Raw genomic sequence first — 25,390 nt, 5'->3', positions numbered from 1 at the left:
AATATTCACAGTCTACTTGTAAAAGCAGAATGGACAAGACCGAAGAAATGGTCATTGAAATCGAAAGGAATGCGATTCTACATGATGAAGCAGACAAAGATTATAAAGATATCGTTATTCGAAAATACTGTTGGAATTTTTTCGGGTGAAAATATAGTTCTTCTACGAGGTGATGATATTCTCCAAACTCACTTCTTCTCTGTAAACTTTCATGCACTGATATTCGCCGCCTTCTCTTCCTTCGTTGTTTTATGTACAAATACAGTGACAATGTGTCTGAATCCACCTGAGCCATGATAGCAAATGATAAAATTGATCTCTCACATAGCTAGAAAAAGACAAGCCATCACGAAAGCCGTCGACGGTTTTCTGCGTTCGGGTTCGCGCCCTATTTGAACGGTAAAATTGCTCAAAAGTCGCGTTCGCGTTCGGGTTTGCGATGGACGCGTTCGAGTTCGCACTAGCGATTGGCAGATACTCACATCATTATAGAAGCATGCGCAATGTTTAAATTGTATAATATTCTCATTTCTTGATATGGATTCATTTGATTTGAATAATCTAATTGATATCTGCTGTTTATATTTAAAAAGTTTTCGATCATTAAAAATTCAAATGGAACATTTATGATTTGAAATTGTGTTGTCATAGCATTAAGGAAAATAAACTATTTTATTAAAGATACATTATGGGAGATAAGATAAAGAGCTGGCAGTTCTCACTATAATAGTTAAAAACTAGATAACATGAAGGGATAACATGCGATTCAAAGTCCCAGTTTTCTGCACCGATTGAGCATGCGAAGATGTGCATACGCCATGCAATGTCCTCTAATGGAAAATTTTGCCCGGACAGCGGCGCCGCGCTATGGTCTGTTCTTATATGTAATCCCAACTATCAAGGGTTCTTTAACGTGCACACGAACTTGTACATCGGACCTCAATTTTATGATTCATCCCAAGTACTAGACAGCTGTCCTTGTCAGGTCATGCTAAACAATGAAACAAGTTACACAATTAAATACTAAGATTTAACAATAAGAAAGTGTTTAAAACTAGTAATGTGTCAGCTGTCAATTGTCTGTCACAGTAGTAAGATTGATAGCTTACAGTAAACTTCGGTCAAGATAATAAAACGAAACAATGATAGATAGCAAAACTGACTAGTGGAAACCACGCCGGTAATATTCGGGGGAACTTTTTCTCCCAACACCGGGATTGATAGAGCGATTTAACCACTAATGCTAGGTTCCCAGCGTCGTGCGATGCGTTACGATTATTGAGTCTACGATCTGGTACGTACAGATACGTTCGTATACGATCAACACGATTACTACCATTATGATCAGATCTGATAGGATCACCACGATTACTCTACAATTAAAATCACGATTTTAATCGTAGCACGAATCGTGATAGCGGGTACCTAGCATAAGACACCATGACTTCCAAAATAAAGATAAAATTTTAAATATGAAAGTATGAACAAAAAAATAACAAAAAAAAAAAACAAAACGTATGAATGAATGGGTGAATATTAAAAACTCGGTCATTGACTTCAATCTCAATTTTGCCCTGTTCGTACCTCTGCGCTTTATGCTAGGTCGCCACTATCACGATTCATGCTACCATTGAAATCGTGGTTTTAATCTTGGAGTAATCGTGGTGACCCTATCAGGTCTTATCATATATTGTGGTCAGTCTTAGTCATCGTGTTGATTGCATCTTAAAGTATTGGCACCTACCAGACCATGGACTGAATAGGAAAAACCCGATCGTAACGCATCTCACGACAGTGGCAACCTAGATCACACGCCCTCCTCCACAGCTGAGTTTTAGTATTTATTCAACTATAAGTCAATTATAAGACTAATTTTAATTTTGTATTTCTTTCCAAAGATTAAAGGTGCATTATATAAGGTTTGGAAAAAGAGCTTACAGTTCTCGCTAACATATTGTCAAAATAGATAATTAAAAAGGAATATATTGAAAATTTCACTCAGATTACTTTATTATGAGCGAAGTTATCGATATATGTATCCATCAAAAAGCACGACCACCCGATTGTCTAAAGAGTTAATATGGGCTTGTTATGTGAATAATGTCTAGTCAATAATCTATATAACATCTGAGGACACAGGAAAGACACAGGAAATACCTGCAATAGGCAGATTTAGCTCTTATATAATGCATCTTAAATAAAGGGAGGTGGCATTCTGTTTCGGTTCAACAGTGCAGGTTCTTAAGAGCCGTATTTAGAGCTATATTTCATTGATTGAAGCTCATAATGATCGTGAAGGAGTATAACTCTATTTTAGGCCATACCTGCGGTTGACCCGGCGTAGCGCGGGTATATAGCTATGACACCAGACGTTTTATTGATTGGGTCCCGTAATTATCGTGAGTGAGTATAACTCTATTTTAGGCTATACCATGCGGTTGACCCGGCATAGCACAGGCATAGATATGAAACAGGGCGTGGTAGTCCAAGACTACCAGACCTATGTTACTCCCCGGTCCGAGCTACCCCTATACACCAAATTTCATTCTTGGGACAGCCTTAGTTTAGCCGTCAACCCTGGACAGATAGAATAGATATAACAACTGCTTTCCAGGTTGTTATTCGAAATAACAACCGTGGAGATCGGTTCCTATCTGCACGTGTGGTTATTGGAGGTTAAGTATAAGAGAGGTTCCGCAACCAGTACGAAGTCCGAACTACGAACACGGCTCCGTACTTCGTACTTCGTTTGTGGCAGATTTCCGTTTCCGCCTAAATGCGAAGTCCGAAGTACGATCTTTAGTTCCACGATTGTTCACCTGAAACAAGGAATAACACTGTTTAGTTTGTTTAAATAAAAAGTATCAAATCAAATCAAATTTTAGTCCTCAAGAAGCTCATTGCAATTTCTTTTACTTTTCATCAAATTCGAGATGATTCGATCTCATCGCCGACTGTCCAGAAAAAAAAAAAAAATTCGCAGCCCGAAAATTTGCCCCAAATCAGAACAATTGCCGACCACTTTGACGCTGATCAACCTTCTACTGAAGTGTAAATGTTTAATCTTTCTAGAAAACCGCAAAAATACGAATTTCATCCACAAATCAGCGAGAAAATCACGATGTCGTACTTCGTTTTTTAACCACGAACTTTTCCCGATTTCTTCGTAGAAAATGGACGAACCTAACGCCGCTTATGTCAAGACATCACACGAAGTGATGACGTCAGCACATAAACACTTCGTAGTTCGTAGTTCGTACTGCCTGCGGAACCTCACTATCCAACCCCTAATGACTGCACAGATGGTTGATAAGGGAAAAGCCATCTTAAAACATCAATAACAGCTAAAGTGTAAAAAAAAAATCAAATCATGATACAAGAACCGAAATTTGCATGGGTGTCCGTTTAGGGTCATTTATTAAGAAAATCCTGTTAACCATTTGAATTTTCAAAATAACCATCATTTTCCAAGATGGTTGCCATTTTCGACTTAACGTTCACAGAATTTTACACACTTTGCCGATGAGAGGATTATTATACGCCCACAGTTAAGGGGGGGGGGGGTGGATGGTTAACACGTGCGCGCTGTATTATAAGGTCTGTCATTGAGTCACCTGGCGTGGTTTAGATTCACCGGTTGTACGTGACAAGGAGTAGGGTCGCTTGTCCATTCTCGTGGGTTTTCTCCTGACCCCCCCCCCCGGTTTCCTCCTACTGCTAAAGACCCCGACGCGAAAGCGAATTATTGAAATAACATTGAACCATGTGTTAGTCCCGAAATGACCTTGTTTGTGTAGAGTGGACGTTAAACCCACCCCCTCTCTCTATCTCTCTCTCACACAAACACACACACGCCCACAGTTTACCGTGGACGTATTATAAGCGGATTAGAACAGCATTACAAATTAAACCCCATCTCTCTCTCTCGCTCACGGCCACAGTTTACCGTGGACATATTATACTACCGCCCAAGTAAAAAGGGTAAAGCAGATTAGAACAGAATTACAAAGTACCCCCCCCTCTCTCTCTCTCTCTCTCTCTCTCATGCCCACAGTTTACCGTGGACATATTATACTACCGCCCAAGTGAAAAGGGTAAAGCAGATTAGAACAGCATTACAAATTGGTATACTTATTTTTGAATATGGCGTTCATACAGGTCAGAGATCTCTTTTCAAAATAGATAGTTCTCTATGTGCAGTATGACGCAGATCGTGTGTTCATTCATTCAGTCGTGATCTATCAACGAGACCACTCTAAATTTGAGCCATAAACTATGAGTTACGTCGATCATTAACTCGCTAGATGTCAACAGCTGCCAATCACTATAACAATAGGCACTGGTTTTATTCGGGAAACATAAATCATACAATCCTAGCGTGGAGAGAAACTGGTGAAATAGTTTTTATTGGAAATGATATCACGATATTTACTTATTTCAATTATTTTCCCCATAGATATATGGAAGAGGGACTAAGGACCGGAGTATCTCATGCGTTTCTTGATGAACTTTTGCCATATTTCATTCCGATTCGGAGTTGTCAGAGGCGGTATGTGTGTCATGGACGTATCGAAGATTTATCAAGAGAAGGGATGGGGGTGGGGGATGTATGTAGGGCATGCGGGGGTAGAAGTTAATATGCAAAGTAAACATAAAAAGTGTGAGAGTAATTTGCACTGCAGTCAATGTGATATGTTCATTGAGCCAGCGTCCACGGTATTTGATTCTCGAGAAGAAACCTTTGGGTTTGTTTCTTGTACCGTTGAGATGGACACTGTATCAGTTGAATTTTCATGACTTTGGGAAGGGGGTGTCGTGGGAGGGACCTAAAAATTGTAAAAATTCCCCTTGGAGGTGAGGTAAGCGGGTAGTTGCAAATTTAACAAAAAATCCAATATACTGTCTATGTATGTTACAAATAGCCTGTTTACCACATGTGAATAGTGCACATGATAGATCCTGTGGAAATTGGAATTGAACGACTCGTGGAAACGCCCTTTATGCACACACATAAAATATATAAAGTAGATTAACAGATATTAATCAACATGGTATTGTTAACATGTTAACCCACTTCTTTTGTTTTTGATTCAGGTTCTCAAGCAGTTCGTGTACAAAGAACACCGGTTTGAAATATGCCTACATTGTATTGTTCTAATAAGGTAATGAGAGCACTGGTCGTATAGGTATTAAGACACGATAAAGAACTGGACCACTGGGCTGGATACACAAACTGCTGATGAATACTGGACCGATCTCGTAGTGTGAAGGATGTCGGGGTCGGTATTAAGATCAGTCTCACTACTGAACAAGCTTAGTGATTGGATTTCGATAATTTAGTAAGTGTAAGTTTATTCTGATTGCAATAATCTTGTAAGTTTATTCTGATTGCGATAATCTTGTAAGTTTATTCTGATTGCGATAATCTTGTAAGTTTATTTTGGATACCTATCGATCGGATTATTATGATTACTAATGACATCATATAAAATTATTGACATGTCAATTATAAATTATAAATAATATAGTCAGTAACGGCGCTTTATAGAACTCCCAAGACACATTCCTTAAATACATATAGAGCTTCTGTATTCCCAATCTCCTGGGTTTACTAGTCTCTCTTTTGTGTCGTTTTGACAGTTGAAATACATATGCCAATCTGTAGCCACACCTGCCTTTTTAGATGTTCCGATCGTTGTAAATCGATAATCTGGATTTTTAAGACATTTTGATGGGTTTTAGCAATTATTAGGAAACTAAAACCTAAAACAAAATTGAAGTATTTCCGTCGAAATCCCGCTAATTGAATTTTAGGATAAATATATGTCTCAATTTGTCGATAATTGGAAGTAATATAGCAGTGTTTCACAGAAGGAAGAATGCATAGTTGAAGTTGACCAACGGCAAATTACAAAGAATTTATATTGCATCACTCTAAAAATGGGATAGTGTGTTTTCGGTAACTACATTTGCAAATGGGGGTAAATAAAGTACTTCTGATGAACTCTGTTGTTGCCCAAACATACATTTCGACAATTAAATCAATCTTCTATCTATGAAGCTGAAATAGACAAACTCCCATATTTCTAAAGAATCAGAGGTTTTAATATTTGGAAAAGACGAATAAAAGCTGGAAACACGCGATATGGCATCATTTGCGTCCACAATTTGGGATTCAAACTTTGGCGGCAAATGATGCCAGATCGCGTGTGTCCAGATCGTATTTTCCAAATATTAAAACCTTCGATTCTCCGCAGTAATTGTCAGTTTGTTCCCAAGTCTTGATGGCAAACGTTTAATTGTAGTATGCGATAATATAATTTATTTTAACGTATTCTCCCGTTTACATCAATCTTCGTATTTTAATTTTAAGTCTCGTTTGCTATTAATGTACTGTTGAATATGTGTTTCAAACGTGGCTATAAGAGTTCGACTATGAACATAGTTCTCAATGCACGGAGATACATGTTCAAATTCTTAACTGGAAATTAGACAGAACGGGCATGTGTTTTATTCAGAAGGACACTCTATCACTTGCTAGACCTCCGTGCAAAACGAACACTTCGTATGTTGTTTAATGATTGTAATCTTGATATTTAATATCTCACACATGTTCTATGTTCAGATCGTGAATAGAAAGACAGGTAACTGACAACTCTGTCTCACACCATATGGCTGCAGACCACAAAATATTCTCTCAAGGTATTTATTATTCTTGTTTCTTTGTCCGGTTCTAACGTTTCCTAAGATTTTAATTGGGCTTGGCGCTCTGTGTCACGGACAGAACAACACATTGCAGTGTTTGCCCATAAGCTTGTATGGGGATGACTATGCAAATTTTGGGTTATACACATCTGAAGTAGCATTTTATAAACATGTAATTAAGCGCCACAAATATCACCGTAACCAACGTCTATGAATGCGTTTACTTCTTCGTACATGTTTCTTAATATACTCTGAGCGTGTCCAAGCAGAATCAGAAGCGACCACAATATAATTAAGGCTTCTCCCACAAAGGGAGACAGTCCTGTTGTGAACCGTTCATTTTATAAATATGTTTCCTGTTGATTGAACATCTGGACTATGTTCATCAATGATACAATCTGAAACTCAATCGAGTCTGTGTTTTAAGGTCCCGCTTTCGTTAAACCAGTCGTCGGAGCAAAACAGTAGGACGTTAAACAATCTGAAACTCAATCGAGATTGTATTTAAAGGTCCTGTCTTCGTTAGTCCAGTCGGAGCAGAACAGGACGTTAAAAAATCTCAAACTCAATCGAGTCTGTATTTTAAGGGGACATCTACACGATCCGATTGAACCGGTCACTGGTGGTATTCTTATCGTCGTACATGGCCACCACCCTACCAGGCCGCTGTGCACATTTCTTGTTATCCCAACATATTTGATTAAAATTAAGAAATAGAATTATTTGCAACTATTTTTAACAATTTCTAGAGATATTACCATTTATTTCGAATTATGGTCAGATCTTTGTGATATTTATTAAAGAAAGGGTCCTGTTGATTTTCCACGATTTTAGATTATCACGCCCCGAGTTATTTTCCTTTCTTACGAAATCTTTTAGCGCCATATACGCTTTTATTAGGGTATACATTGGTTGTATATCCAATTGAAAAGACCGATTTCCAATCATAACTTTCAGAGTTACTCTCCTTAGCTTCAATTATGATTCAATCTTTCTGAAATTGTTATTATTAGTTTCTCCCAATTTGAATAAAACACAGATCATATTTTGTTTTTTTATAGTTCATAATTTCCTTTTATTGGTGAAGTGGGGGCGTCGAGAGTATAATAAAACGAAACGAAATATAGATTATAGTTCAAAATTTCGTTTTACTGTTGTAATGGGGACCATCGAGAGTATAATAAAACGAAACGAAATATAGATTATAGTTCAAAATTTCGTTTTACTGTTGTAATGGGGACCATCGAGAGTATAATAAAACGAAACGAAATATAGATTATAGTTCAAAATTTCGTTTTACAGATATAATGGGGGCCATCGAGAGTAAAACAAAGCGAAATGAATGTATTTTAATCAGAATGGGGATTTCCTATTGATTCTGATTATTTCAGCTTTAGGGCGATTGGGTGGCTGATTGGTTAGCACGTGAGCGCTGTATCATAAGGTCTGTCATTGTGTCAAGTGGCGGGGTTTAAATACCCCGGTTGTACGGGACAAGGAGTAGGGTCGCCTGTCCAGCCTCGTGGGTTTTCTACGGGTCATCCGGTTTACTCCCACTACTAAAGACCCCGACGCGCAAGCGAAGTATTGAAATAAAATTGAACCATGTTTTAGTCCCGAAATGACATAGTTTATGTCGAGTAGACGTTACCCCCCCCCCCCCCCTCTCTCTCTTATTTCAGCTTTACGCCGTGACAAACCGAATGAATATTACTGGCTTTTTCTTTGCAGGCTGAGGTGTAGTTATTCCACGATTGAAGATACGATTGTTTGGAACTGGTGCGATTTGTAAACTGAAATGGTGATCTGGTGTCTACAGACAGCACCCCTCGTCTTAAAACACCAATAATCCCACACTGATCAGCAGTGAATATTTGCTAGACTGCTACAATCACTGAGAGGGGTGACATCGGTGCGGCTTAATGAGCCCCCAACATTAACCTTTTTCATTCTGCAAATTAAATTCTAGAACATTTTATAAGCATTAGAAAATTAAATAAAGGTGTTTGAAGTATATGTAGGTAAACAAAATATGTCCTATTTAGTGTAAATGAGTATGTAAAATGAGTAAAAGGCACCATTCTGCCCAGGCAAGTACCGTCGTATGTAAACAATACACGCGCCATTGAGGCAACGATTGACGGGGTGTGATGTGACCTCATGTGTTCAAAGCAGTCATCTTTTACAGAGTTTCGTAATCCTCTGTGAAACAGATTGAAATAATCGTGGCACAACTAACATTTAGAGATATACCCACGTCCAGCAAATGATTATTTTAAAGCTGCCTGCCGACTATCAACCGTGGTTTTACAATTTTCAACAGTTAACCTCTATTCTGAAATTTCTTTTGTCAAATATACCATATCCTGTTAAAACTTGTCTGTCCTCGCAGTCCATTGTTCGAAATTTCTGTTAATGTCGATGGTCGTTATTTTAGGAATTGAAATGAAATGACGTTTAAAGCCCCATAAACCTCATTTCATTTATTTTATGACCTGAACCGCACCTATTCCTACTAATAGCGAGACCTAGCATACATTTCTATTTATAAATTTGTTAATGGCCATAGAACTGAGTTGGTTTGATGATTAAAGAATTGAAAAGGGTGGGTTATATACTTGCATCGGTAAATTTGACCGTCGCTGAATCTTGCACCGAACGAAAATTCTTTACTCAAATCTCGGACATAACTTCTGTAAACTTGTCATTTTGTACCAACCTTCTATACACTGTCTACCATTGTGATGTATTCGATAATATTTATCCATTTTTGTGAAGAAAATCGATGAATTAATTTTATTTTATCAAAAAAGCACATGAACAAAAAAAACATCGCTGATTTTATCACCGATTTACAGGGGGTGTAACTCTGTATGTAATATTATAGGAGGCGCCAAAACGTCTGTTTAAGAACAAAATGGCAATGGAAAAAACATACTAGATGATCGTGACAAAATTCGGTACTTTTATTTTATTCAATCAGTATCAAATAATGTGGCGTTCCGCGTGAAAATAATGGTCAGGTTAGTCGTTTAATAAAACAAAAAATTAATAAACAGATAATCCCGGGTTGATTGTTATTTTTACATTTCTTTTTACCTGATCAGTGGGGGTTCAGTTAATTAACTACTACTCACGGGATTAGCGGGGGTGTTACAAAGAACGACAAGATGGTATCATTCAACAATGGCCGTAGAATGGGCGATGTTTTGTTAAATTTATTAGTAAAATAGTGACCGCTGGCCGCGTTAGAGGAATGACCGTTGAATAAAGACATGAAACAATAGAATTTTTACGGAGGGGATTTATCGTGACCGCTTACAAGGAGATGTCGTTGAATAGGATTGGCTGTTCATACAGATTCTACTGTATCTTGTTTCACATAAACTTAGCCATAAACGTAAGAGCCGGAGGGGGGGGGGGGCGTAGGGGACAGGTGCCCTACCTGTCGGGCAGTATGACTTTTCGGGCAGACGGGTAATGTGACCAAAATAAAATTATTATTTCATCTAATAAAACACTCAGTTTACTTTTCTTGTAATTGAATACCACGAATTTGTACTGAATTGACTATGGATTAAAACATTTTGTCTGGAGCCACTCTACTTTGTGCGACATTTCTCGGACATCGATTATTATTTGTGAATGTAGTCTGGTTGGATGGCTGAAATTCAGGTCGGCATAGAGTGGGATTTCGAGTTCAGAACTATTGGACAACTTTGGGTTTGATTAACTCACGAGCTAGAATAGCAGAAAAAACGCATTTGCGGAGGTTAAATTTTCAAGACTTTCTCGCGGAGGGCAAGGTTGCCATACCAGACTATTGGTTGTTTGGGATTCGGGTCAGCCACCTAATGTAGGCTGTATTCACGGGCTGGAAGAGCAGGAAAACGCGTTTGTGGGACTTAAATTTTCAAAATTGGATTTCGAGGCAGCCATCTCAATTAGGCTATAGTAGACAATTTTGAAGCTGCTGTATTTACGGGGTGGAATTGCCTGTAAACGCGTTTGCGGCCGTCAAATTTTCCAAAGTGTTCTTGGGGAGTTCCAACACAGTAAGCCCCGCCCCTCCGCTCTCGCAGAAACCCGGATACACCATCTGTAACCTGAAATATTTTCTGGCCATTCGGGTTCTGCCCCCCCCCACAACTGTCATCGAGCCCGTACGCCTATAAACTCAGCAATTGTACCTAGATGAAAATGCAGGTTTATACGACTCCAGCTTCAACCAGAGAATATTGCGCACAATATACATGTATATGAGACAGGCTAAATAAATAAGAATAATTAATCTTTATTCATGCCTGAAGCCTTGCGGCCATAGCACAAATTTAGCAGATTGAAGTTAAATAATGTACACTTATTTCAATTTATTCATCTTTGGTGTTACGCCTTTAACTAATAATTTTTAGATTTATGATAAAAACACAATAAAACAATCTGATTAAAACACAGATCCTATTTTTTTTCGTTTTTTATAGTTCAAAATTTCGTTTTATTTGTCTGTACTGCACTAGGATCTGTAAGAGTTGTTATATAACAGGTGTTCTGGATGGCGTGAGGGATTAGTCAATGAAACAATCCGTTACGGCGACTTCTTGGCGTGTCATGTACGGAACTGTGGGTAAACCACTAGAAACGTCAATGCTGATTGATTAATCAATGTCTTACGTCATAGGTCAAAAGCCGCTCTTACGCGACCTTCCAATACAACTGGTTAGATCTTCATGAAGTGTAGACCGTCGAAAGTGTAAAAAAATGAAATGAAATATCTTAATCAGATTGACAGTAAATAAAACGGTATAAAAGGAACAGTTTAGTGTAGAAAATGAAGACTATTTACAATAATAGTGTATAAGAGAGAGAGAGAGAGAGAGAGAGAGAAATGGGGTTTAACGTCCACTCGACACAAACTAGGTCATTTCGGGACTAACATATGGTTTAATTTTATTTCAATAATTCGCTTGCGCGTTGGGGTCTTTACCAGTGGGAGGAAACCGGAGGACCCGGAGAAAACCCACGAGGTTGGACAGGCGACCCCACTCCTTGTCACGTACAACCGGGGATTCGAAACTACGCCAATCGACTCAATGACAGACTTTATGATACAGCGCGCGCACGCTAACCATTCAGCCACCCAACCCCCCAGAGAGAGGGAGAGAGAGAGAGAAACATATGACCGAATGGTTAGCGTGTGTACGCTGCATCATAAGGTTGGTTAGCGTGTGTACGCTGCATCATAAGGTTGGTTAGCGTGTGTACGCTGCATCATAAGGTCTGTCATTGAGTCAATTGGTATGGTTTCGATTTCCCGGTTGTACCAGAATCATCACAAGAACAGCAAAACGTCAACATATAACATCTGTCCTTAAATCGCTTCACTGGTTACCAATAGAGGCTCGTATAAACTTTAAAATCTTAACACTGGTCTACAAGTCTCAGCATGATTCAGCTCCATCCTATATCACAGATCTTATGCAGCCTTATGTACCAAACCGACCACTCCGTTCACAGAATAATCTATCACTTGTTGTACCTTCAACTAAATTAAAATCTTTTGGTGATAAAGCCTTCAGTGTATATGGTCCACGACTATGGAATGACTTACCTGACAAAATAAAGTGTTCAGAAACAGTTGCTCAATTTCGATCTAGACTTAAGACGCATATGTTCACGATGTATTATCCACAGAAGCCATTAACTTACAGCGCTTAGAGCATGCTCATGGATGGATTAAGCGCTATATAAATGTACATTATTATTATTATTACGTGACAAGGAATAGGGTCGCATGTCCAACCTCGTGGGTTTTCTTAGGGTCCTCCGGTTTCCACCCTACGCACAAGCGAATTATTGAAATAAAATTGAACCATATGTCAAGTAGACGTTAAACCCCTCCCCCTCGCTCTCTCTCTCTCCTCTCTCTCTCTCTCTCTCTCTCTCTCACACACACACTTAATAGGAAAGCCCATTTATCACAGCAAGCGTTTCTCAAAAATGTTTAATATATAACTATACGTCATGTCAACTTCTTGGGTCATAAATTATATTGTCTACAGAAAATAAAATAATTGTAAAATGTCTTGCAAGCGACGTCATGATTGAAGAGTGCATACAATCTGTGATCTACCTATTTCTTGAATTCGGTAATAATTTTTTTTTAAGGTTTGATTTACAATAGCAAATCAAACAACTTTCGGGGCTATAAATTATGTGTGTGTTGTCTACAGCAAATAAAAAAAGATAGTTTATGTTTTGAAAGCTGCGTCATGATTGGAATGTGCATACATTCCAGTGATTACATACTTTTGAATTCGTTAATAATTTCAAAGGTACATTATGTGAGATTAGATAAAGACCTGGCAGTTCTCACTATATAATAGTTAAAAACTATATAATGTAAAGGGAATTTGCTGAAAATTTCAGTCAAATTGAACCACTCTGAACCGAGATTTTAGCGATTGAATTTTCGATCTAGTCTCGATCATCATTACTAAAGTCGATACGATAAAAACATAGTCTCAATTATCCATTTCATGATTAAATCATGAAAGAACATTGAGCAGTACATCAGATCATAATTCAGTAAATATCGCAGGCTAACGTTGACATCGAGATTTGATTATGGTCTGGATAAGTTAATTAATGTCTAATTAATAATTTAGATAACATTTCAGACCTAAAGCAAGATCTGCAATAGGCAGATTTAGCTCTTGCACAATGTATGTTTAGGTTATGATTGAGAGAAGCAAATCAACCATACTTTTGGGGTCACAAATCATACATGTGTTGTCAACAGTAAATTAAAAAATCAATATTGTGTATGTCTTGTCGGTGGCGTCATGATTGAATAGTACATACATAAAATCTGGCGATTACCTGCATTTGAATTCTCTGATCAACCAAAATCTAAAATGTGAACGCATGTGACGCCTCTGTGATTTTAAATAGAGCACTATTGGTATTGTTAAATGAGCATTAAGTAGTTCACGCTATACTAGTTAAAAATGGATAATGGAAACAGAATATGCTGAACATATCAGACAAGATGCTTCACTCGGAAGTCTCGATTATCCTTTTTTTTACGATTATTCCATCCCAAAAAAAAAAAAACAAAAAAAAAAAAAAAAAAAAAAAACACACAACACGATTTATATGGAATACTCTTACTAGTTTAGCACGACGTTTCGACAAGAATTCTCTTATCGTTATCAATGATTATTCCATCCACAACAAATGTAGTACTATGGTAGACCATATTGTATCTTTACTAGTTATTATTAGGTTCACATACACTCATTGTAAAGAAGTCGTGTCTCGTATGCACTTAAAAAATGAGTGACAGTTTGACACATAAAAAAAAGTTATAAAACCAAAACAGCCGGTCCTATGTGTCAACAAAATATCCCCAGATCACACATGATCGAAAAATTACGATTGCATCTTTTGGCTTAGGTAACCAATCATATCAGTAATTGCACAGATTCAGGGCAATAAATAGCCTGATCTGTGCGAGATGATGTCCATGTGGGTCCTATAAAAGAGACCCTGCGAGGCCTTTAAGATCAGATATCATTGGGTTCCGGACAGATGCCATTTGATTTCCTAGAGACTGCCTGTGAATTCTCAGAGAGGGTAGACATCGCCTTGGTTCTTTAGACGACCATATGATGTAGCCGTATCCTGAGTCTAGCCATGCTGGTTAGAACTTTACAGGAGTTGGGGTTGAGAGAAAGATGTTAATTATAAGTATGCTAATGTAATCTAATATGCATTGTAACCATGTGTATCCAGCTGAACTGATGCATTGTTATTCCTGGTAACACAAACGTCTTAACTAATGAGAACATAACAGTATTAACAGCGGAGATAAGAAAACACAACGTGAAAAGGGATCCAAGAAGACAATTACAAATACTAGACGATCAGTAAGGCTATTGATATATGTAGTTAGAATATAGTGCATGGGTCATAATAGGTCATGTAGGATGCGGCGACCGATTTGCTCGGCCCGCGTTCCACGTCTGACAAAAGACCCATGGTACTACACAAAACGTATTCAAATCCATTAAATGTCACAGGCTAATGATGGCATCGAGAGTAGATTATGGTCTTAATAAGTTAATTAACGTCTAATTAATAATTTAGATAACATTTTAGGCTTAAAGAAAGACCTGCAATAGGCAGATTTACCTCTTGCATAATGCATGGTTAATAAGCTATTCATCGGGATCTTCCGTCCTGGCTGCCCCTTGCCAGTGGTGCGGGCCGGAGGGCCTGGCACGGGATAACGTATAGTCGTTCAGATGGGTCGACGAACCGAGGTCCCGTGTACACATTGGTGTGCACGTAAAAGATCATTTGGAGTAAGACTAGGCCATAGTGCCACTGTCTGGGCAAAGTTTCCCATATATCACACTACATGTATATGGCATATGTCCGTCTTCATTAGCGCAGTCGCAACAGAACAGTAGGGCGTTAAAACTCATTTCATTTCATTCCAAGAAATGCACAACAAATATAAATTTACCTTATAACACACTGGATGGCATATGTCCGTCTTCATGTACCATTGCAAATCAACAACAAATAACAATTCAAGTTAATGGGTCCGCTGTACAGTTCCCGGCCAGGGCAGTAATGATACAGGCCCCACTCAATATCAAGAATACTTGTTTAGAATGAATTCTGTCATTTTTATTTCATAAAGTATACGAAACAAATTAAATATTTGACATATTTTAAGAGATCTCACTTTTAAGATGTCTTTAGCATAAGTGTGGAATGAAAACACCGTGACCAATATGACATATTTTACGTCATTATGCCCTATCTTGATAGGAGTGACCTCAATCAGTCATCGTTTACTTAATGGCTATAGAACCATGTTTTATTAATATTACTTCATTTAAACCAATTTGTTTTGTTAAATAGTTTAAAGGGCTGATCCCAATAACTTTTTGAAGAATAAACCTGCTTTATCCTCTACCTAAGGGCCGAGCCACTAACTCAATATTTGTGATACGTTTTCAAACAACCTAGACCCATCAGTCTTCATCTGGAAATGGAGACCGGTGACCCAAGCTGTATTATACGGTGTCTGGATAAAACCAGACATTGTTTTGATAAATATTACGTGTATCAAGAACAACACTGTATAGACCTCTCAAGGAACGGGAATCGATTATCAGATCACCCAACGAAACAAATTGACCCGAAATCTTAAAAGGGTTACGTGTCCGGATAAGCAGTTTTGATGTTCAGGCCTAACCGACTCAATATTTTGAGATGAGATTTAGAGACAAGGTAAATACACCATTTCATACGTACGACTTTCATTTTTAAGACTGTTCAAATCGGAATAGCCCCTTTAATATATATTTAACTGTCCTAATTTATTATCAGTTAAATAAATGTGTGTTCTTTTAATTTTTAATAATAAGAATGTCCAGAGAGAGAGAGAGAGAGAGAGAGAGAGAGAGGGAGAATCTCTAATGGTCGAGAGCAAGACCTTATAGAGCAAGGACCCAGAGTGGTCAACCTAGCTGAAAAGTGTAACAATTTTCACCTATATGGCATCAATGCAGATATATCTGGTATCATCAGAATGTAAGTCTGGCGGGTTTCTAATATGGTGGGTGTGGCTGTGAGGGTTGTAATTCTGGGCGTGAATTCTTGGGTTAGATTAGTTCAAAATTGTACCACATGAAAATCGTACAGCAGTGTAGCGTATATCTTCAGACATTTCTAGTGATGGGGTACCCCTGACAGAGCTATGTAATTGCCAGACATTTGTAGTGGTGGAGTATCCCTGACAAGAGTTATCTACTAGTAATTTCCAGACCACAGTTAGGCTATATTAGCTGAAATCTGTGCCACCTTAATCAGCTTTGTGCGGTGGGTTACCCCTAACAGACACGCCCAAAATGCCACGGGCCCCCAACTAGGCTATAGGTTAGCGGGCACTGTTCCCGCGGTCCGAAAAATTAAAAATTGTGCCAGGATGCGTAGAATACTAATACCTAGCCCCATAGAATGTTTTTTGCCCAACAATTAATTTCTTGCAAACGCAGTTTATCGCCTTTTCTCTGAGGATTCTGGTCTATGATCAGTGAATATGGGAAGCAAGGGGTTGGACAGACGAACGGACAGGGGAGACGACAATATACAACCACATTAAAACGCGACGTGCCATCAAATTCGTTCAATTGTTATCTAACTTATTTTCTTTGGAGCCAGTCGTCATATCACTAAAGTTATTGATATAAAACAGGGTTAAACGTCCTACTGTTCTGCTCCGACAGGGCTATTGAAGGTAGACTAAAGATATTTACTATTTAATTGTGCTTGTATTGATATACAGGCTGTGAAGAATGCAGGGTTGTCGGAGGACACAGGTTCAACAATTATCTGCGAATGGTCGAATGGTTTCATTAAACATGTAAGAATACGGTCGCCATATTTATTTGCCGTGAACCAATTTGGTGGACCTGTTCTAGCCTATATTCCCTTGAATCAAAGCCTGAAGTTTCTCTTGAATCGGTATTTTGATTTCATAAATAGCATGGACTATACCACGATAAATATGATATTTACTTTACCCCCAAACAAATCCATGGCTGTATTTCGAAAATCGTACTGGAATTTTAAGACCCATAAACAGATCTATATTTCATTTTATACTTTCGATAGCCTACACTACATGAAGATCTGACCGGTTGTAGTGGGGCGTCGCGTCGGAGGTCATACGAACGACTTTTGGCCTATGACGTCAGGTATTGATTAATCAACCAGCGTTGGCGTTTCTAGTGGTTTACCCACAGTTCCTTGCATCGCAAGCCAAGAACTCGCCGTAACAGACCGTTTCATTGGCTAATCCCTCATATAACAACTTTTCCAGATCCTGGTGTTGTGAAGACAAGTAAAACGAAACTTTGAACTATAAAAATACGAAACGAATTAAAATAGGATCTGTGTTTTAACCAGATTGTGTCACTACCAGCCTGTGGTGGTTGAAATAGTTTATAGACTTTAGTGTCGTGTCAAAATATACAAAATTAATAGAAAAGAAATCGTAATCTTGTATAGACAAGATTGATGGCGTGATATGCTTAAAACGTGTTTTATAACCTGAATCCAGTTTCGGGACATCAACTAAATAAATAAATGAAACGTCATTTTCATTTTAAAAAATTATCTCGATATTCATAGCTATAAAAGATACTGAAGAAATGGAAGGAAATGCACCAACTGTGGTAATGAAGACGGGCATTCGTCATACAGTGTGAAGAAAATTTTGCCCGGACAGTGGTACTGTTATCAACTCTTATATCGAATTCTTGTCAAGGGTCATCTTACGTGCACGGCCACGGGACCTCGGGTTTTCATCCGTCTGTCTTGACAATGGGTTACCGTGATCGAATACGGGACCTCGGTTAGGTAAGCGAGCGAACGTCTTACTTACGGAGTCAAAGTGGCTTACCACAAGTGAAGAAGCTGAACACCACACCGCTCACATTCACATATATTTTATAGTTTTTATTTAAAATACTTTATTCCTCCTGGAACATTACTTCCCAAAACTTAAGAGTTGGGGGTGGAAAGGAAAAACAAGCCAACAACGAGAGACTGCCTCAATCCTATAAACAATGAATCAGACCCATTTAACACTTACACACGTTTCTTTTAATAAAGAGAGAAAGAGAGAGAGAGAGAGAGAGAGATTTTAATAAAGAGAGAGAGAGAGAGAGAGATAGGGTTTAACGTCCACTCAACACAAACTAGGTCACTTCCGAACCAACACATGGTTCAATTTAATTTCAATAATTCGCTTGTGACATACCTTTTGATACAAGGTGCACACACTAACCATTCGGCCATCCAACCTCCCTAAAGTTTTTTAAAACTTTAGGGAGGTTGGATGGCCGAATGGTTAACCTTTAAAAGGTACTTTCTCACAGACCTGAGTCACCTGATACAGCCCACACATGCTAACCATTTGGCCATCCACCCATCCACCCCACCATCAAGGGAAAAAGTCGACATATTGTTGTGAACCTAAACAAGGAGGCTAAGACCAGGGTCAGATAATTAGAATAATTGTCCCCTCTCATGTGTGAGTGGACCGGATTGGGACCACTGGGAATACCCAGGATGCACAATACATTGTGCTATGAGTGAAATTTTGCCCGGGCAGCGGCACTATGGCCTACTCATATATTGAGTTCCAACTTCCAAGGGATCTTTAACATGCACGCCAATGAATACATGGGACCTTGGTTTTTCATCCTATCCGAACATCTAGACAGCTGTCCTTGTCAAGCTCTCTGTCCTGCACCACTGACCATGGCGGAAAATCCTGATGAACTTTCTCTGCCAATGCAGGGATCGAACACGCAACCTCCAGGCTAGCGAGCCAGAGTCTTACCCATTTAGCTACCATGGCTCCCCTGTGGGGAAAGAAAATCATGATGCATGCACGGACGGACAAACGAACTGCTAACTGTAAACAGGGTTTAACGTCCTACTGTTCTGCTCCGAACTGGGCCAGTGAAGACGGGCATACACCATACAGTGTGCAATAAAGGAAATTTTGCCCCGACAGCAGCACTATGGCCTACTCTGATATAGAATTCCAACTGCCAAGGGATCTTTTGCGTGTACGCCTATGTCTACATGGGGGAACCACGGTTTTTCATCCCATCCAAACGAAAATCCTAATGAATTTTCTCCGCCGGTAGCAAACCCGCTAATAAAAAAAAAATAGCAAGTGATAAAAGGCTAAAATATATTTATTATTCTTGTCCATCAGCTTCATCCTCAGCTATTTCTTTAGCCAATTCTTTGTCACTTTCTTTAAACTTTTCCTCTGTTTCTTTTGGAATGTCCACTAAATGTAGGTTCTCCATACCTTCTTCTGGTTCATCTCCGATCAAAATATCCACCACATTTTGAATAGCGTGATTATTAGCAGCAGTTGTCTCCCATTTATGGAATTCTCTCATGATAACGTAAACATTCTTCTCTTTCATAACTCGTCGGCCATGTTTGGTCGCTAATAACTGCAAAAAAAAAAAAAATATAGAGGTTAATGAAAATAAAGTTTAATGAAAATTTACAGGGTATATAAACTAATATCTACCACAGAATCAGACAGAAAGCAATTTTAATTATCATTAATATTTCAAAAGACAAAATATTGTTGTGAGGCAAATGTTTTAAACATCATTTTCCAAGAAACTCTAAAAATTATAGAGAAAAACTCTCTAGCTGGTTTTAGGGCTATCATTAAAGAATAAGCAGTCCGAAAATGAGACATTTATCTTCATTATTATCAGAGATATGGTGTACCTACGTTTTTCATACTTTTTCCCAAAAATGTGTTACCCTGGCAACATTTTCTTTTTTTAATGTTAGTTTTCCCTTGTTTATTACATTTCATAACTACTTGTGCCATTTTCAATTCAATAGCTTTAGAATTTCACAAAACATTTTTCGGGTAGCCTCACCCCTTAAGATACTTTCTCACAAAAGTATTTATTTCCAAGATAACTAAGACAATTTTGTTCAATACAGGAAGTAGGCCGGGACACTCAGTCTTACTAGAAACATACTGGATTGCCTGTAAATACTAACAGGGCTTACATTACATGTATGTGGTCTGATCAAGTAATTTTGAGAGCACTGGGTGCGTTGATCAAATAGCCTGCGGTTGTGAGAATAGTGAAAGGCTGAAACGTACAAGATACTCTCCAATTAGACGGTGGAACACGAAGTTGGCAGATGATCATCCAAGAATTTATTTAGACTTTGATATTTATGGTAAAAGGACAGCAAATAGACAAATATTATCTTTAAAGGGCATTTAGTGAAAGCGATATACATGTATATAACATACATGAAATGAAATGAAATGGGGTTTAACGTCCTACTGTTCTGCTCCTATACTGGGCTAATGAAGACAGGCATACGCCATACAGTGGGCTATGAGGGAAATTTTGCCCGCACAGCGGCGCTACGGCCTACTCATATATCGAATTTCAACTCCCAAGGGATCTTTTACGTGCACACCAATGTGTACACGGGACCTCTGTTTTTCGTCCCATCCGAACGACTAGACAGCTTTCCTTGTCAGCCCCTCCGTCCTGCATCACTGATAAGGGGAAACCACGCCAGAAAATCGGGATGAACTTTGTCGGCCAATGCAGGGATCGAACACTCGACCTCCAGGCTAGCGAGCCAGCGTCTTACCCACTTAGCCAGGCGATCCCCTATATAACATACAGCTTTATGGACAACCTTCACTAGGTTTATTACACATACTTAAACATACAGACAATATTTTAAGCGAAAAAGTGCTGCCCGTTCAACAAAGTGGTGCCTGGGAGGGCCCTCCACCCCAACCCCGGCCCCCACAGACACACATGGCTTAGATATGCTGCTGATTTAGAATTCTGTGCTGTTGTGTATGAGGTGCAGATTTTCTTGGAATTAAATAATTAAAGATTTTGTAGGGCTCATCCAATGTTTTGTTTCTCTGATTGAAGGTTCTGGGAAGCATGTATAGCTTTGCTTGATAATAAGGTAAGAATAACCCCATTGAAACGTTGCACTTAATAAATCTAGAGAATGTTTTCCATAAAGCTGTTTGTTATTAAATAGACAATACAAGGAGTTTAATCCCTCCTTTTATTCCATTTTGATTTAATTCATGCTGACAAATCCCAAGGAACAATCTCAGCCAACAATGGGTCAGTGAACCAGCGCCTTATTCACTCAGCCACTGCAGCTCCTGCTGTTGACAAGTAGTTGAAAGGAGGTTTTCTCCATGTACCTGATTAAATGAAATGGGTTTAACATCCTACTGTTCTGCTAATGAAGACGGGCATACGCCATACAGAGTGCAATGAGGAAAAACTTGCCCAGACAGCGGCACTTCGGCCTACTCTTATATCAAATTCCACCTGTCAAGGGATGTTTTACATGTAAGCCAATGTGTACACATGAACTTGGTTTTTCGTCCCATCCAAACAACTAGACAGCTGTCCCTGTCAGGCCCTACGTAGTGTACCATACCTGATTAATGGTTTCTATCAACATGAGTCGTATATCAGAATCAGGCTCTCGTGTTTTATCTGGTGGTAAGTATTGTAGATCTATGGGTAATTTTTCCATATCGTCATCGTCAAACTCCTCCCCTCCTGCTAACGGTAACAATAACCTCGGTAATATATCAACATCGTCTCCTAGCAACCATTCATGATAACCTGAAATACACAAAAATACATCAAATTGTTAAAACTTAAACATCCGAAAAACATCACAGAAATTGAAATAAATAAAGGTTCTTCAGTCAGGAAAATTTTCATAAAAGTCCTATTTTTTTATTTTTGGGAGACTTGAATAAACATTCAGGAATGGAATTCTCTCAAGCCCACGAATACAATTAAAGATACATTATGGGAGATTCATAGGCAGTTCTCACTATAATAGTTAAAAACTAGATAATGTAAAGGCAATTTGCTGAAAATTTCATTCAAATTGATCCACTATGAACCGAGAACTAAGCGGTTGAAATTAAATAAGCGGTTGAAATTTCCGCCTCGCCTCAATCATCATTACTAAAGTCAGTACGATAAACACCATAGTCTTGATTATCCATTTAATCGTTAAATCATGAAGGAAAGTTATGCAGTAAAACGGCTCATAATCCACTAAAGATTGCAGGCTAGCGATACCATCTAGAGTTGATTATGGTCTGGATAGGTTAATTAATGTCTAATTAATAATTTAGATAACATTTCAGGCCAAAAGAAAGACCTGCAATAGACAGATTTAGCTCTTGCATAATGAATGTTTAATAACATGGAGAATTTCTGTGACATTAAGATGTCTATTGCCAGGATGTCTTTAGTCACAGTTCTATAGAATACCATTTATTACTTGAACAACGTTTCATTACAAATGACGACAAATGTACAAATTGTTTTCATGGCATTTAGTAATTGAACTGGAATAAACATGTCACAATTCTATGAAATACAGTTACTGTTTATTACTGAATGCTTGATAATGACTACAGAAGCCTCCAGTTCAATTACCAAATGCCACTGAAACAATGTATAAATTTTGTTGCCATTTGTATAGTACAGTGTAACTCAACATTCTGTTCTGTAAAAATGAAATGAAATGGGGTTTAACACGGGCATACACGATACAGTGTACTACATGTATATGTCCCACTGCCTACTCTTATATCAAATTCCAACTGCCATGGGGATTTTTCACCTACACATCCGAACAACTACATGTAGACAGCTGTCCTTGTCAGGCCCTCCGTTGTGTACCACTGACAAGGATAAACCACATCGGAGAATCCTGATTAACATTCTCGCCAACACTGGGATCGAACCCAGGCTAGACGACTAGCGTCTTACTCACTTAGTCACAGTGCCCCATCACCCATTCTGTTCTGTTCTGTATTGTGTTCACACAAATCATTCTGTGCAAGGTACGTACTCGCCTCACTCACGCAAGTTGATATTTTGGAGAATAGTCATCTACATGTATTTGCCATCAGTTTGATTGTGGCAAGCCCTAGGGTTTGAGTAATGCTTGGCTTAAAAATTAGGCAAACTTACTAGAATCAAAACAACAATTTCGTATTGCACCAATAACACCTCCTCTTCGTATTTCAGATGCTGAAAACTCTGTAAAGGGGAGTAACCGCTGAATAATGCATCTGTCCTTATTTGTGACTTCTTGACGAATGTACGGTACTTGCGTTAAGTTTGACAAAATTGGTCCCAGATAATGAAGCTTGGCAGCTTTATTATGTTGCAGGTCACACAACGCATATACTATTTTTTCTATACTAATGTCTTCAGATTCAGCGATTTCGCTCACAAGTTTTTCAGCACATTTCAATGATCGCGTTACGTTTGACACAAGACCTGTCATTACGTCTGCTAACTTGTATTCTTTATCTAATGCTAATCGCATCCAGTTTATGCCGTTATTGGGATATTTCTCCATATTAAGCAGACGCCAGGCCGTATCTTCATCTGTGGCTAAATTCAGCAAAGAATAAAGAGCATCTTTCATAATCGCTTCATGTTCGTCTATCGTCAACGAAATAATTCCTTCTAAGTATTTATCTCCCTTTGAAATGAATTGTCGCCCTTCTGGAGATCCTGTCATGCCCAGAAAGTATTCCAATGCCAGAGATTTAACATCGGTTCTAGCAGACTTATTTAAAAATGGGAGAATTTCTTTCTCTAATGTTGACCTTGTGGCTTCATCTAAGGTTGCCATCTTCTAAAAATACATAAATTTATTAAATTGTTATATTTTTTTGAAGAAAAGTGGGTTACTTTACAATCATATTTTCTTGTCTCAAAAGTCCATATAAATTTTCAGAGAGAGAGAGACAGAGAGAGAGAGACAGAGAGAGAGAGTGTGTGGTTTAAGTCCATCAACATTATCTGGGTCATTTCGGGACTAACAATAATAACATTGGCCTATGGTTCAATTATTTATTTTTATGTTGGAGGTTACGGGAGGACCTAGAGAAAACCTGCGAGGGTTGACCAGGCGGTCCTACTCCTTGTCACATACAAACGGATATTCAAAACCTGCTACTAGACTCAATGACAGACCTTATGATCTAAAGCGCACACATATTAGACCATCACAGTCCCCACACACACACACACAGAGAAACTTAGAAAGAATTTTCAGGAAACAAAGGGTAGCCTACTCTGCTCAAGGACTTTGGGCTATTTACGTCTGCTGGGTCTTATTCTTATAATAGCCTCATACCACTGATTACTCCCGATAAATGATAAGAGCCCTCCCCCCCCCCCCCTTGCCCTATCATATACACTCCAGAGCAGAGTCCAGTCTACAAAAATAATGTCCGAGACTGACCCTTTTCTTATCCTCAAAACCTTTAAGGGACAGTTTAGATTGCTTTCACGACTTTAATTCTAGAATCTTCTTGTCAGAAAAGAACAGTCTACTTCACATCACATATAAATCAGCTCATTAGGCTGGCAAAATACAGTAAATTAATACATTTTTATATATTTATCAAACTCATTAAAAACCCACGTGAAGTCAACAAAATTTTCGTTAATTGGAGTTGTTTCCCTTGAATAATTTTAGTTTCGTATATCAATAAAAATTCCTTTATTTTCAAATAATGAGGTATACTTATTTATTAGAAGTGTTATTTATGCTTTTCATGTGATAGCAGAAAGTATTCCAATGCCAGAGATTTAACATCGGTTCTAGCAGACTTATTTAAAAATGGGAGAATTTCTTTCTCTAATGTTGACCTTGTGGCTTCATCTAAGGTTGCCATCTTCTAAAAATACATAAATTTATTAAATTGTTATATTTTTTTGAAGAAAAGTGGGTTACTTTACAATCATATTTTCTTGTCTCAAAAGTCCATATAAATTTTCAGAGAGAGAGAGACAGAGAGAGAGAGACAGAGAGAGAGAGTGTGTGGTTTAAGTCCATCAACATTATCTGGGTCATTTCGGGACTAACAATAATAACATTGGCCTATGGTTCAATTATTTATTTTTATGTTGGAGGTTACGGGAGGACCTAGAGAAAACCTGCGAGGGTTGACCAGGCGGTCCTACTCCTTGTCACATACAAACGGATATTCAAAACC

General features: G+C 38.4%; 1 protein-coding gene and 1 long non-coding RNA gene across 3 annotated transcripts; one reads left to right on the top strand and one right to left on the bottom strand.

Moving 5' to 3' along the window:
- Window positions 1-4,937: 4,937 nt before the first annotated feature.
- LOC126825022 (uncharacterized) lies at window positions 4,938-8,714 on the top strand. Its single transcript, XR_007681764.2, has 3 exons — window positions 4,938-5,339; window positions 6,626-6,702; window positions 8,437-8,714. It is a non-coding gene; the product is annotated as an uncharacterized LOC126825022 (long non-coding RNA).
- A 10,764-nt stretch (window positions 8,715-19,478) lies between these two features.
- LOC126824943 (protein HGH1 homolog) lies at window positions 19,479-24,839 on the bottom strand. 2 transcript variants are annotated; one of them, XM_056102080.1, is made up of 4 exons: window positions 24,817-24,839; window positions 23,346-24,021; window positions 21,781-21,971; window positions 19,479-19,766 (listed from the first exon to the last, which is right to left on the bottom strand). In XM_056102080.1, exons 2-4 carry the CDS (start codon window positions 24,016-24,018, stop codon window positions 19,500-19,502), a joined length of 1,131 nt encoding a protein of 376 aa, XP_055958055.1. In that variant the 5' UTR covers window positions 24,019-24,021; window positions 24,817-24,839; the 3' UTR covers window positions 19,479-19,499. The 2 variants fall into 2 exon arrangements, with proteins under 2 accessions (XP_055958055.1, XP_055958054.1); XM_056102079.1 differs by lacking the exon at window positions 24,817-24,839 and adding an exon at window positions 24,634-24,810.
- Between the last annotated feature and the right edge of the window lie 551 nt (window positions 24,840-25,390).

The sequence above is a fragment of the Patella vulgata genome, chromosome 6 (genome assembly GCF_932274485.2).
Source record: "Patella vulgata chromosome 6, xgPatVulg1.2, whole genome shotgun sequence".
NCBI lineage: Eukaryota > Metazoa > Mollusca > Gastropoda > Patellidae > Patella > Patella vulgata.
The sequence above is the reverse complement of the archived record's forward strand: the minus strand, read 5'-3'. Positions and strand labels throughout refer to the sequence as shown.